The sequence below is a fragment of the Neospora caninum genome, chromosome IX (assembly GCF_000208865.1).
Source record: "Neospora caninum Liverpool complete genome, chromosome IX".
In the NCBI taxonomy this organism is placed as follows: Eukaryota; Apicomplexa; class Conoidasida; order Eucoccidiorida; family Sarcocystidae; genus Neospora; species Neospora caninum.
Genome location: NC_018390.1, coordinates 3,341,135 through 3,355,162, shown reverse-complemented (window position 1 = coordinate 3,355,162; position 14,028 = coordinate 3,341,135). Strand labels below are relative to the sequence as shown.

The following is a 14,028-nucleotide window of genomic DNA, read 5'->3' as shown; positions in this document are numbered from 1 at the left end:
TTTCTCTCATGATCAGAGGCGGTGAACGTGCCTCAGAGACCCCAACCCTGACGTCGCCTCTCGCTGCTGCGGGATCCCCACCACTCCGATTTGCTCGTCGCTTCATTCTAACACAGGGACAGAAGGGAGTGTGAGAGCGAGCGGAAACAGAATGTAAAGTTCGTGAAGCGAACACGCGAGCATGCACGAACCGAAGTGCGCCTCTCGAGCTATGCAGAGAAGAGTCGTGTGTGTCCACGCACTCTTGCACCGGGAAACAGACACAATTTTTTTCGACAAGGACGAGCATCAACTCCGGGAAAAGCTCACAGTGAAATCTGTTTCATGATTCCCCACGGGTGACCTGGCTGCCTTCACAACGCGACAATCGCCGCGGATATACACTCACATCAGCGGCAAGGAAGGATTTACACAGCGATACATCCTCGTGCAACCCACCGAAGTTGCAGCTTCGTCAAAAACGCTGAAAGCTCCCATCAAGATGACAGCGTGGCCATCGACGTGTTGCGCCGGCAGTTATGCAGGAAAAACCTACGGCCGTTTTAACCGCCTCCTTCATGCAAACGCATCTTCCTGGCAGCCTCCAGAAAGCGTCGAGTAGACAGAGCCAAATCAGAGGGCATCTGGAGCTACCGCCTGATGTAGATAAGCAAAAAAACATACGCAGAGGCAGTTAAAGCGGAATTCCTGGCAGCTGATGATCTCACACCCCGTGAAACACATTTTGAGGGGCGAAAATGGAGCCCCTCCATTTTCGCACGGATGGCCGAGTGGTCTAAGGCGCCAGACTCAAGTTCTGGTGGACAGTAGTCCGCGTGGGTTCAAATCCCACTTCGTGCAACAAAGTTGATTGCGGGACTTGACGGCGAATTAGGCCGACCCTTTTATTTATATCTCTTTATCAGGCACGTTTGCTAGAGACCTTACATGAAAAACAAAAAACTTTGTTGCTCTGTTCTTCCCGCGGTTCGTGAGTTCTCAAACGCCTCTGCATGTCCTCGAGCTTTTTATGCTCGGTGACCCAGCAAGATTCCGACCCTGGTTCCCAACGAGTTTTGTTAGATGGCGCTAGCTCACCAATCGCCAATTCCTTGTCTTTTCACGGCAAACGTACCGTAGAAGAAGGCCTCAACTTTTCTGCTTTTTTGTTGGACATTCGCTTTTCCGCCGGCGAGTCATTAACTGCAGGCGAACCGGCACCGGACTCCTTGCGCGTGTGCATGGAATGTACTGGACACAAACCACTAACGTATTCAGATCCGAAGCGGAGAACGTTACATTTACAACGGATAACCCTATTTTCAGGCTAGAGTTAGGCTGCGGCCAAGCAATTGCTGTTGATTTTATCCACGGGACTCTTTCAGGGTGACCAGCAATGTTGACGCCTTCACTGCTTCCGACACTGTGGCGGCGAGGCTCTCCTCCAACAACTGAGAGCGAGAAGTGCATTGAGGTTCATTCTTGAACGTAGAGTAGCCATAATAACTCGAATATGCGCATGGATGCGAGTCGTATCTCTTAGAAGACAGTCTCAGGTGGCAAATTACGCAACGGGGGCTGACAGCCAATCTTCCGGCGTCGCCGCAACGGCGTGGTTGCGAACTTGATATTGAGATTGATTGAAGTGCTAACACGTCTAGTCAGGTGTGTTTACCCGATATGGACGAGCTATCTTTCTTTTGCGCCCCAATGAACCGAACATGTACAACGTTGTGGTCTGCCGGCCGCCACTGAGAGCCCAGAGCCGTTATCGCAAAAGTGTATCCCTCTGGTTTCCAGCGGTAACTACGAAACTCTTTTGCCCTCGAGTTTGTGCACTGAAACTCTGAAGACGAAAGCGATCCTTTTCATAAGCTTCTGATGTCAAGCAGTTCGTTCTTGGCTAAGTGTGCACCCGCGAGTTTGTCAAGCGCAACGCGAGCCCGGGCGGGAAGAATGTGCAACTCGGGGGCACCCTCGTGCTTCCCGCTGTCCTGCGTCTGCCTGCTGCTAATGCTGAAAGAACATTTGCACAGATTCCCGACTGCGTACCCACTGGCCGAGATGGCTGAACGCTGCGAGGCGTGCGCCGTCTCCCGCCTCCGCGCGCTCATCCCCTTACGGCAGAGTGTCATGGGTTACTATGTGTTGAACCCCGTATCATTCAACGCAGCTCCTTACTGTTAGGCGTGGCCCAACCCGCCCAACTTTCCCGGGAAGCAAACAATCCGCTTCTCCTTCGACGACAACTGATCTCCCTGTGACGTGTCGCCTTCATCCTTTCGGGGGTACCAGAAGGGTGCCGCAATCTATAGGCTAACGATGCGTGTGTCCACGACTGCTGCCGCACCTGTCTTTTGCCTTTCACCTGGAAGAGCATTGATCGTGTCGGCGGAAATTCTGGTGACACCGTCGTTTGCATCGATCCCGATTAACGCTCTATGCTTGACCGAACGAAAATGAAGATACGGATCACACAGAGCATGATGGATCCTTCACCTTCAAGGTATTGACCAAAGGGACCGCGGTTCACTGTGTCGTGTATAAACGACTTCCTTTTGAAACCACATCAGTGCAATCCGTGAAAAGACGAATGAAATTGAGACTGATCCATGCGGCTGATTTAAGATCGGCAAATGCCAGAGTTCGGGGTTCGTCAGACCACGCACCCGCCCTTACCAAGTCCGGCACTGCGCGGCTGTGTCCACGCCATGGAAAACCACTGCAGTCCAGTGGCGTACGCAGCTCCCGCCTACCTTGTAACTGACGAGTTCAGCCGGTTCTCGAACGTTCCGTATGTTTGGGGTTCTCTTTTGCGCTCGCATGCATCTGCAGCAAATGTCGGAGGGACAGCTAGCGCTGGTGACTACAGTATGCGACAAGTGGCACAGCTTCTTCCACGCAAACCGAGACGAGAAAACTGTTCTCTCACTCCTGTCCTCTCAAGCGTGCGGGTACACATCCATCGCCGGTGCTGCCTCTGTGGTCTTCTGTTCTTCTGCTGACGACGTAGTTCCGGCAACTGTCAACGAGTTCCGAATTTGTCACTAATGCACTTCATACGCTTCGGTCCAAAACCCATGTGTATACAACAGATCCACCGTTAACTTCCTGCAGCGAAGTAGGCCGGACGTCTCCGTACGGTGCGCGTTCGAAGACAAAAACGAAGCGGTGGGCATGACGCTGATGACCAGTTGGATGGCCCGGGAATTACCTTAAATTCTGCGAATTCGAAGTGTACCTTTGTAATTCAGTTAATGGATTCACAAGCTATCGATACGTGCTTATCCCTGTGGGTATCTCAATGCGAGACAGGCATCACGAGAACCCGTCCCGTCGTCTCATTCCGTCATTCGATTGCGACTCACGCAAGAAGACTGAGTGTCCTGCCTCCCCACAGGAACAAAATGGGCCGCATGCTGCCTTCCACTGCGCCACACCATGCAACAAAGTTGAGCGAAAACTTTTGTTGCTGTACGGACATGACGGAGCCGCGCAGCCAGTCGCCGAAGAAGGCAAAATCCACCCGCGATTCCTTCTGCATACACACCGCTCCCTTCTCTCCCCCAGCAAAGGCGCGCCCGCTCAATTTATGTTTAGGGCGCAACGTTCCTGAAACACTAGGAAAATTTTCACCGAGTGCTAGAGCAGCTCGATCTCGCGTAGCCGCGGCTGGTTCCCTTCGCTGCATGCAACCGACGGGACACGGCTGAGATGCATGACATGCAAGGCACTCGTATCAGGCAACCACCGTCGTCGGCATCTGAAGGTGACCACGTTGGAAACGAAAGCTCCAACTCCGTCCGATGCGTTAGATTCTCCGTCGCACTAGCCAGCTTGGCCTTCTATTCTCGGAAAACGGTCATTCCCCTTTGGTTTTCCCGACTTCCGCTGCGCAGTCTGTTGCCGATGCCGGTGCGGCGTCAGCCTCCTGCAGCTTCTCGCAAGACACCGAGCCTCCTGCGCAAAAGCAAGCGGCGCTCTCTCTAGCCTCATTCTTGACGAAGGAAAGAAATCGGCTGTTTTGAAAGAATGCGTCTGAACGCGAGGCCCCACCCTTGCTAAACACCGCCACCGGATCTAGACTCGAAGAGGTGGACATGCAGCTGTGAGGGAGCCGTGGTTTTTGCCTCGCAGATGTATTCTTGCCACTTTGTTCACTCTTTCCCAAGGCTTCGAAGATGTGTCGGGTTCTCAGATAGTTCGGTTCTCTGGCTCTTCGTAGTCGCCAAAAAGTCTGATTCTGCGACGGAAAACTGAGACGCTCAAGCTCTCGGATTTCCACAGCACACCCCGGTTCTGAAAACCTCTGTACAGCCCGAAGTCTCTGCCTTCCCTGCCTCAAGGCAAACGTCTATTGCGCTTTTTATTCACTTTTTTTCTTGCACATTTCCGTTCTCTCGAGTTCCTCACACCGGCTTCTCTTCGTTCGGGCGTCGCGAGGCTCGAAAAGACGAGCGAACAGGCCGCGAGCGGCGCACTCCGCGCGCGCCTTTGGGCAACCAGAAACCGCAGGGAAATCCGTGTCCATTTCCGCGCGCGCGAGATGGGAAAGCGTGCCCGTGTGTTTTTGTGGTCTCGTCCGAAAATGGAGACCAACTGAAGGAGCGGGTATACGGGACGATGCGAGCGTGTTATCTCCACGCGTGACTCACGCTAACCCGTCTCCATGTATATATATATATATATATATGTATGTATGTATGTATACACTGGATTTACACTGGATATACACTGGATTCTCTTTGTCTCCCGCTTTCCTGGCGTATGCGCTTGCTTTTGGTTCTCTCTCCATTGGAATCGAGTGTCTGAGGAACTCTTCCCTTTTTCCTTCCCCCTTTCCTTTCTTGTCTTTCCCGGTCTTTCCCCGTCTGTTTGTCAGTCCTCGCGTCGGTCGCAGGGCTCCTGACTTCTCGGCGACTCTTCTCTCGAGCAACGTTCTACCTTTGTTTCCCGCTCGTTCGACTGTTTACGCCATGGCTGCTGTCGCCGCCTCTGTGCGCCCTTCGCGTTCGTCTTCACTGTCTGCATCTGCCGCTCCCTCGCCTTCCACAAACTCGCGGTCTTCAGCTTTTCCGCCCGGAGACAACCACCTCGACTTTCTGTCTCTTCTTCTCATGTCGCCGTCACCTGTCTCCGTCATCGAGCGCCTCTTCGCGTCGGGAGCCGCGGGGAACCCTCCGGGCGCGGAGACGGTCAGCCACGTCCAGAAGGTGCTCAGCACTCTGACGGTTCAGCAGGCGTCGAGAGCCGAAGAGTTGAGGAACTTGATCGGGCTGCGGTACCTTTCGTTTCTCCATTCGACCGACTCCATTCAGGCGATGGTCAAAGCCGCCACGGACCTCGACAGTCACGCGTCTCGCGTCTGCGCGATCATCCAGGGCCTCTGCAAAAGGGAAGACGAAGGGAGATACCATGGAGAGGAAGAAGAACGGAATCCGACGTTCCTGCCGCCCCAGGTTGGGAAGGAGACAGGGGACAGCGCAAGAGGGACGGAGGCCAGGGAGGCATCTGCTTCCCTGCGTTTAGGGGGGGGGAACGGGAGCAGGCAGGACAACGCGGGGCGACTCACGGGGAGAAAACAGAGTGGAGGTGGAGATCTTTCTCTCTGCGCCCTGTCAACTTCTCCGCACCGACGAGAACCGGGAGGGAAAACTCCGGAAGAAGCCTTCCTGCTCGAGGCCACCCCCCTGGACAGCTGGATGGATGAAAACCTCCAGTCGCCTCTAGCTTCCCTCTTGGACTTCGTCGAGCCTCAACGGGCGCCGCTCGGTGTCCGCGCCGACCGAAAGCGAGGCGGTCGAGAGTCGCCCAGCGTGTCTGATTCTTCTTCGTCGGCCGCCGCGGCTCCTGGCCTTGCTCCGAGGGGCCAGAAGGACGTCTCCGGAACGGCATCGCCACCTCGCGATGCGGAAACGAGCAGACAACTCGTTATGCAAGTGCTGTTCCAGGGGATGCAAGTGCAGTTGGGAATCACTTCGCGTTTCTGGCGGTTCATCCGAGAGGCGTCTTTCCTCGGCGCGTTTCGCCTCCTCTGCGTGGACCTGCCGACTCAACGCCGCAGCCTAGCAGAGACTCTCGACACGGTGTGCGAGCGCCACGCTTCCCGCGCGTCTCCGTCTCTCTCGGATGAGGGCCAAGAACCACTCAACGGACGTTCGGATGGCGACAGTGAAGAGGCAGGCCTGCGGAAGAAGGAAACGGTTTCCACGTTGGTCGGAGACTGCCGCGTGATTCTGACCCAAACGCGCAAAGAGGAAGCTCTGCTCCTCAAGATGTTGTGTACGTACACCTTGCAAAGTCTGTCGGCGCCTCTTCTCTCTTCGCGCGCAGCACTACAGGCTGCGGCGACGCTTCTTCTGCTTCCGTGGAGCACGACAAAACCCAGCCTCACGCCTCTGCTTTCTGACACTTCTTCCTTCCACGACGAGCGGACTTGCTTCGCGTCTACGTCTTCCGCGTTTCCGCCATCCCCGTCTTTGTCTCCGCTCGTCTCTTCTCAGCCGTCGCGCACGCACGCCTCGTCTCTCATCGACGTTTTCTTCTCGTGTCGCAACGAGGCTCTGCAACGTCTGTGCGCCTTCCCCGCCGTCCCGCAGGTGTCGCGTCAGTGGCAAGAGAGCGACACAAGTCGAGAGCGCGAAACACTGTGCTCGCGCTGCAGAGGCGAAAAGCACGAGAGCGGAGCCTGGCCAGCGCTCCCTGATTGGGGACAAACCGCGGGGAGCCGCGGGGCTCCAGAACGCCGCGAGAAACACCTCGGGCGGGACTGTCTAGACACCGAAGATAAACTCCAGACGGGTGGCGATACACCCGAGGAGCCGCATTCTTGCCTCGCATGCACGCTCCACAACGTTATCTTCGCATTTGAGTGTTCTGTCGCGACTGCCGGCCTTCTGTTCCTGCCTTGCGACTCGCCTGGTTCCCCACACAACCCTGTTGCTTCCTCGTGTGCTTCCTCTCCCGCCTCCCCCCCCTCGTCGTCCTCCTTCGCTGTGCTTGCCTCAGCGCGAGCGGCGCTGTGTGCACCGGGCGAGCGCAGCGGCCACGTATCTTTGTCTTTTCTGCCGAAGGAACGGAATTGTCTTTCTTCCTCCCGAATCCCTCCCGAAGTGTCCGTTGTGGAGGCGCGACTTGCAGGCGCCGAGAAAGAGTTCTCTGCGCTTCAGCATATTGCACGAAATGCAGAGGCAAGCAGCGAGACAGCTCGTCCACTCTCGCCCCGCGCCTCTGGGCTTTCGTCTGGGCACTCGGCTGTCCCTGGCTCTCTGGAGGCGTGCCGAGACAGCGGAAACGTCGCCTTGAGCAGCCGGCGCTCCGCACACACCGAAGCAGCGGGGCGAGATCGGACGGCACCATGCGAGGACACGCGGGAGAGAGACGCGGGGTGTCGCTACACTGCTTCCGTCGCTCTTCGCTCGCTGCTCGCCTCGCGCTTTGCCCACTTTTGGAATCGCTGGCGGAAGGAGTCGCTGCTTTCCGTGTCGTCCATTCTCGACGATGGGAACAAGCGAGGATCGCTCCGGACGTGCCGAGATGTGCACACTGTTTGGTCCGCTGTAAGTCCCGAGAAAGAGAACGGGGGAACGACGAGGAAAAGCAGAAGAAGAAAGAGAAGAGGGCGAGAGACTGAGATCGACACGGAAGGCAGGAATGTGTGTTCGTGGCAAACACGTTACAAAGAGCAATAGAAGAAGATGGAAACGTTTCAAAGGCCTCTCTACACCCGTCACACTAGCAAAAACAACCATGAAGGACAGACGCGTTCGAATAACTTCGAGGGACAAACCCATCGAATTGAAGAATATGTTTTTGCGCCGAGTCAGCTAGCACTTTGTCTTTGCGTCATCGTCCGATCCTTTCCTCGCTCTTGCGTCTCTCATCCGACGCCGGATTCTGCCTCGCGTGTCCTCTCGCTCGCCGTCTCCTTTTTGCCAGGTTCTTCGCCGGCTAGATACCAGTCGGTCGTCCTTCCTTCCCTCGTCGTCTTCTCTCTCTCCTTCGCACCTCGATGAACGCGCAGCGAGCCTCGGAGCCGCTGCAAACGAAGAAACGTGGACTGCGCAAAGGAGACACCTGTGGGGAGAAACGTGGACACGCACTGTCCAGGCTCTTCTTCCTTCTCGCGCCTCGTCAGCCTCTTCACAGGCGCTCACGGAGGACGCCGCTCGCAGCTGCGCCCCGTTTTTTTCACGAGACGAGAAACGGAGCGAAGAGGAGAGAGACGCGCAGTGGAGTGTCGCGACACTTGAAGCGTCTGAACTTTGTCGCCGTCTCTGCGCGACATTGGTCGCGCAACAAGTCAAAGACTGTCTCTGCTGGTCTCCACGAGGTGCGACCCTGCCGCAGGAACTTGCTCCGTTTCTCGCTCGCGCTGCGCATTCTGGCCTGTCTCTGCATCTCTGGTTTTCGCCGCAGTTTTAGGCCTCCTGTCTGTTGGAAAAACACTCAAGCATCTCAGCTTCCGTGCCGGATACCCGCGTGCCTGTCGGCCCGAAGGAGCCTTCCTGTTTGTCTCGGCTGCACTGACGCCGCAGATTTCCCTGACACGAGTCCCACATTTTGTGCCAGGTTCGGTCCATTCTTTCTGCCGTGTCGGCTCTTCTGAGTGCATCTTCTGTCTCTGCAGATTCAACCCGGGCGCCCAGAACTCCGTCGACAGCGGGACAGCGCGAGCGAGCCTCGCCCCCCAAAACGGAGACACCTTCGCTGGGCTCCACCGCCTCGAGCGCCGGGGCGCGTCGCGCGGAGCCAGGTGTCTCCGAAGCGGCGCACGCGCGCCTCGAGGAGTGGCTTCGGTCCTTCAATGATGCGTTCTGTCGCATCCTCACGGATCTGGAACACATTCCGTGTGACGAAGAAGCACCGGATGCGACAGCAGAAGCTGGGAGGCAAAACACAAAGGAGAATGCAAACTGCGACGCCCTTGGCTCTGCCCGCGACGTTCTGCTTCGCGCTCTCTTTTCGCATCTAAACTCCGATCTTCAAACCACCATCTGGCCAGCCCTGGTGGCTCCTTCTCCCGAATCGCCTCCCTCATCCTCCTCTTCCTCTTCTTCCTCTTCCTCCTCTTTTTCTCCTGCTGCGTCTTCGTCGCCGCTCGCGCCTTTTCTCGCGTCTTCTGTCTCTTCTTCGTTCGGCTTCTTCCTCGACTCGGGTCCGCTGGCGCCCGAACGCGCTGTGGCCTGGAGCGTGAAGGGACGGAGCTTGGAGGTTCTTCTGTTGCCTTCGGAAAGGCTGACAGGAGAGCGAGGAGGGATCGAAGAGGAGACAGGCCACGACCGAACGGCTGCTCGCCTCTCGGCTCTTTCTCCGTCCACGCCACTGTCCCTGCATCCGTCTTCTGACCTCGCGCCCCTGCCTTTCAACGCTTTCGCGTCTTTCCTGGGGCGTTACTTGGAGGAAAGACACTCGGGGAAAAGCGAGACAAACCCGATGCGGCTCGCCGCTCTGCCGGCGGGCGAATCGCCTGGCCCGACGGGCGAGAGGGCCAGCGCAGCTCTCGCGCGCGAACTGTACACGACACTGTGTGCAGGCTCTGTGGCTGCGTTTGCGCTGGCGGCTCTGGAAATCGTAAAACCGATTTGTGCACTCTTCAGGCAAGCTCTGCGAAACGCCTTGCTGCTCAACGACGCTGGCCTCGTCGCGGCGCACCCGCCGGGGGGTGTACATACACCCGGCGGAGGCCGCTCGAGACAGAGCGACATCGCCTCCGAGTTTCTCCTGCAGGAGTCCCTGCGGCAAAGATATTCGGGGGGTGCCGGAAAACAGTCCAAGACGGAGAGATCCAAAAGCAGAGAAGAGAAGAAAGGTGAGAAATCTCCAGCGTTTTTCTTCAACTGATCATCAGAAAAGACACGAGACTGACGAGCACGTCCAACAAGCTCTTGCGCGAAAAAAAAGGCGACGGGACTGTCTGTCGACAAAGGCTCGCCGCCGGGACGCCTTTCAAAAAACGAGTTGGTGTCTCAGCTCCGTCTTTGAGCGCGTGTCGTTTCGACCTTGCACGGCTGCCTCTCCCCTTTCCCCCTTTCCTTCTTCCTCTCGCCCTCACGCACCTCTCGCTTTTTGGTCCTCTCCTGTTCGCTTCTCTTTCCTTGCATCATCCTCTCAGTGGTTGTCTCGTGCCGTCTTTCTGTGAACTGCGCCCTGCACTGCTCGCCTTCTTCTTTACGTCTTTGCGTTTTGCTCTTTCGTCTCTGTTTTCTTTTCTCTCAGACGCATCGCCTCCAAATCCTCTGGACCGTGACTTGCGCCATCCGAGAGAGGCGACTGCCGCAACCATGCAGGTTTTAATGCGCTTGAACGCTGAAGCCAGCAAACTGCTGGACTGCATTGGGTACGCAAAACGGAAAGGCAAACCTTCGTTGACGCCCTTTCGCGTCTCCTTTCGCCGTCTCTGCCAGTCTCTTTCGGTGTCGATTCTGCATTTTCCGTCTCTGGTCTTTCTTCCGCTCGTTCCCTCGCGCTGTTCTCTGTCCTGTTTCCTCTCGTTCTCCTTCCTTGTCGCTCGCTGTCTTCCCGTCTCTCGGTGCGCCCTTTCCGTGCCGCTCCGTTCTCGCTCCTGCCGTTTTTTGCCGCGTTCTCGGCAGCGAGAGTATCTCAACTTTCTTTTCTTGAGTGAAACGCCAAAGGCAAGCAGCTGAAGGTGGTGCGTGTCGCACGACGTGGTTTGCTCGACTGTTTCGGAGTGTCCTTTCTTTTCCGCGTTTTGCGCTCAGACTCCACCCTCTCTCTTCTCCGTCTTCTTCCGCTTCCTCCATTTTCCTGGTCGTCTTCAAAATCGTTGCCGGAGACGCCCTCGCCGAAGTCTTCGAAGACGTTCTCCCGACCGCACAAGAAGTTGCCTACTCACAGCCAGCGGCCATCTCGTCGTCGTCCTCCCTCTCCTCTTCCGCTCTTTCTGCGTCAAAGTCTGTTTCCCTCGCTGTCGCGGGTCTGTCGCGTCTTCTCTTCGACATGCATATGCTTCTTTTCGTTTTTAAACCCGCTTCTCTCCCGCCGGTTCTTCTTCGGCTCCGCGAACTGCAAAAGATGAAGGACGCCGAGGAAGGCTCTCGCGCAAACAAGCAGCGAGAAGGCGAGAGTACCTTTCGCTCCTTCACAGACGGCGTCCTCCAAAAGAGCGGCGGAGAGGCAGGAGAGAAGCTCGAGACACTCGAAATGAAGGAGACGCGAGCCGCGTGGTCCGCGCTCCTTCGAGGCGCCGCCGAGCACCACGAAGGCTTGGCGAGAACTGCGCAAAAAGTTGAAAAAGTTTTCCGGGCGCTGCGAACGGGTCTCAAGCGCCCGCCTGCCGGGGAGGGCCGAACCGAGACAGCGCGAGAAAGTGAAGAAGGCTGGCAAGGCGCCGGCAGCGCCGACGTCGAAGAAATCAGGTAAAGCGCCTCGAACGCTCCCGAGCAGGTGTCGCCTTAGGTTTCCATACGAACGGCGGACGCCCTCTGCTGCGCGTGTACCGGAGAATGCCATTCAACACATACACATACACTCATACACACACATCTCCACAGCGTTTCTGCGTCGTTTTCGTCTCCCTTCTTGCCATCGTTTTCCACGCGGCCCTTGCGCCGTCTTTCGCATGCCGCACTGAACGTGTTTTGCCTTTTGCCTCTCCAGAGAAGCCAGCAAGGCCTTTCTCTCTGCATGCGGTCTCCTTTTCTGCCCGCTCCTAACTCGCGAAACGGATGTCACTGCCACGAACGATCCGACCTCGGTCTTCGACTCGCCGCTTCCTCAGCTCCTCCCCCCGAGAGAACGTTTCCAGCTGCTTCCTGTCTTCTCCGTTGAGGAACCAGGTAACCTCACCTCGCGTTGCAAAAACCCGAATGGCCAAGTCATCCATATACACATCTGTCCTGTGCACCGATCTATATACGTGCATCCACATGCCTGCATGCACGCGCATATGCATATGTGAACATATAATGCGCATCTAGCTTCGCAGCATCTGCGTGGACGTACAGTGCAAGTCTGTACCTGTTATCCCAACATTTCTTGTTCCGCCGTGAGATCTTCAATCGAGTGCAGCACTGGATTTCAAAGTACGAACACGCGAGTCTGTGTGTCTGTTCATTTGTATATATATATATATATATGGATAGGCCTATGCAGGTATAGACATTCTTTTCCTTGTCTGGTATCGAGATGCGTTTTGTCTCCGGTGTGTGTGGAAATACGTGCTTTGGAAGGGTCGAGGGTCAGGTTCGGGTCTCACGTCGCGCGTCGCATCTGTCAGCCGGTCGAAGGTTTTCCTTGGAATTTTGTGACTTCTCCTTCGGCCGTGCGTCTCCTCTCTCTGACGCCCCGTCTTCGCCAACTCCTGCTGTCGCGTCTCCCTCGTTTTTCTCTCTTGCGTCAGGCACCGATTCCCCGGAGCGCCAAGAGAGTCTCGAGGCGCAGTTGCGGTTTCCGTCGCTCGACGAGGCGCCAGGTGTATGTGCAGAAGCCGCTGGCTTGGCCGAGCAGCCCCGCGACGCGTCAGACGACGGTGAGAAAGGGAGGGGAAGGCAGGTCGAACAGATCCGCTTTTTGCGCATGGGACGCGGCAGCCGAGTTCCGTTTTCTCGAGTTCCCGCGGTGCGTGTCGGGCATTGCGGGGAAAAAGAGAATTCGACTGTGTTGACCGTTCTCAATTTCTCTGGGTGGCCTGTTTCGCGTGGGGCGCCCTCGCGGAAAAAAGGTTTCTTTTATCAGTCCCCTGGTCTGTGCGTGCGGGGAAGCAGACCCAAACGCGTGAAGGGGAACCTCAGTTTGTAGCAGACCGCGTGGCGATGGACAAGGCGTACGCAGCCTTTTCGGCCACAGCCGATTCATTCCGCTTCGATTCTCCCTGGGGACGTGGCGGAAATGGATTCTTTTCTCTTTTGCGCTTCGTTTCTGGTGCAAGCCTCTCTGCGTTGTCGCGCGCAGATTCAACGCAGCCATGCCCTGATGTGTGGATATGTCCCCGGCGTTCCTTGAGCGAGACGGGCAGAGAAGAAACACGAAAAACAGCGAAACGGGGGCGGAGCGATTTCTCGACTTTTCTCGCCTGGGAAGGAGACACGCCCAACCGCGCGCGGCTTGGTCGTACACATCTCCCCTGTGATTTCGACGTGTGTCTCTCTCGCTTAGGCATCTCGTTCAAGACAGTTTCGAAGAATCTCCAGTCGTGGTTAGGGCGTTCTGGAGCAGTCGTGGCGGGTGCTCTGGACAGCGGGAAACGGAATTTGTCCCCGGTCAGCAGCCCGTCGGAGCGGAAAGCAAGACTCTCGGAGAGTGGAGAGAAAAGCACGTTAAGCGCTTCGCCCGCGACTGCCTTGGGCTGGGCTTCCTTCGCGCTCACTGCGCAGACTCCGAGCCTTCACGCCAGCAGCACTGACACATCCACGCCCGCATACAGCCCGCCTGGCGCACTCAGCCAGCGCCACAGAAACACTCCGAGCATCGACGGCGACCGTCCAGCGCCTTCGGGGGGGTTTGCTGCCGCAGGCACCGGTCTAGGCGCCGTGCACGTCGACACCTTCGCGAAGCACATGGGGCAAATGGGTTCGTTCTTTGGCCGGCACATGGAACAGGTGCAAAACCGAGTGTCCGAGGTCGTCCGGAAAGGCATGGCCCGAATCGATGAAGCTGGAAGCGGAAACGGGGACGACCGGGGATAAAAGCGAGAAGAGACAGAGAGACCCTCCCATCTGCAGAAGTGAAACTCTGACCGCAGTCGACGAAAACCAAAGAACTCGGCGCCTACTCCGTGTCCATCCTTATCTGTCTGACACTCTCGACATACACACATGCGCCCATATACATATACATATATATATATATATATATATGTATATGTACGTGCATGAGTGTGTAGATTTGTAGTTCACGAGGCGGGAGATAGTGGGAAGTGATGCTGTTTGGCCGTCTGGCGCTCTGCGTGAACGCTAAGGAAACCAAGTCTCCACGATTCGTCTTGCTGAGCAGTCTCAAAAGGGGAACAGAAGTTGTTGTACACATTCATAAAGATATACACACACATACCGATACATGAATCCTCGAATTCACGTATATATATATATA

General features: G+C 56.5%; 1 protein-coding gene and 1 non-coding gene across 2 annotated transcripts; both read left to right on the top strand.

Moving 5' to 3' along the window:
* Positions 1–756: 756 nt before the first annotated feature.
* Positions 757–843, top strand: NCLIV_t110009. The gene has a single exon. It is a non-coding gene; the product is annotated as a tRNA-Leu (tRNA).
* Positions 844–4,955: 4,112 nt separating this feature from the next.
* NCLIV_042520 (conserved hypothetical protein) lies at positions 4,956–13,625 on the top strand (the record flags this gene model as incomplete). Its single annotated transcript, XM_003881169.1, has 7 exons — positions 4,956–7,538; positions 8,551–9,790; positions 10,198–10,318; positions 10,701–11,357; positions 11,599–11,777; positions 12,341–12,469; positions 13,096–13,625. The coding sequence occupies 7 exons, from the start codon at positions 4,956–4,958 to the stop codon at positions 13,623–13,625; spliced, it is 5,439 nt and encodes a 1,812-aa protein (XP_003881218.1).
* Positions 13,626–14,028: the final 403 nt, after the last annotated feature.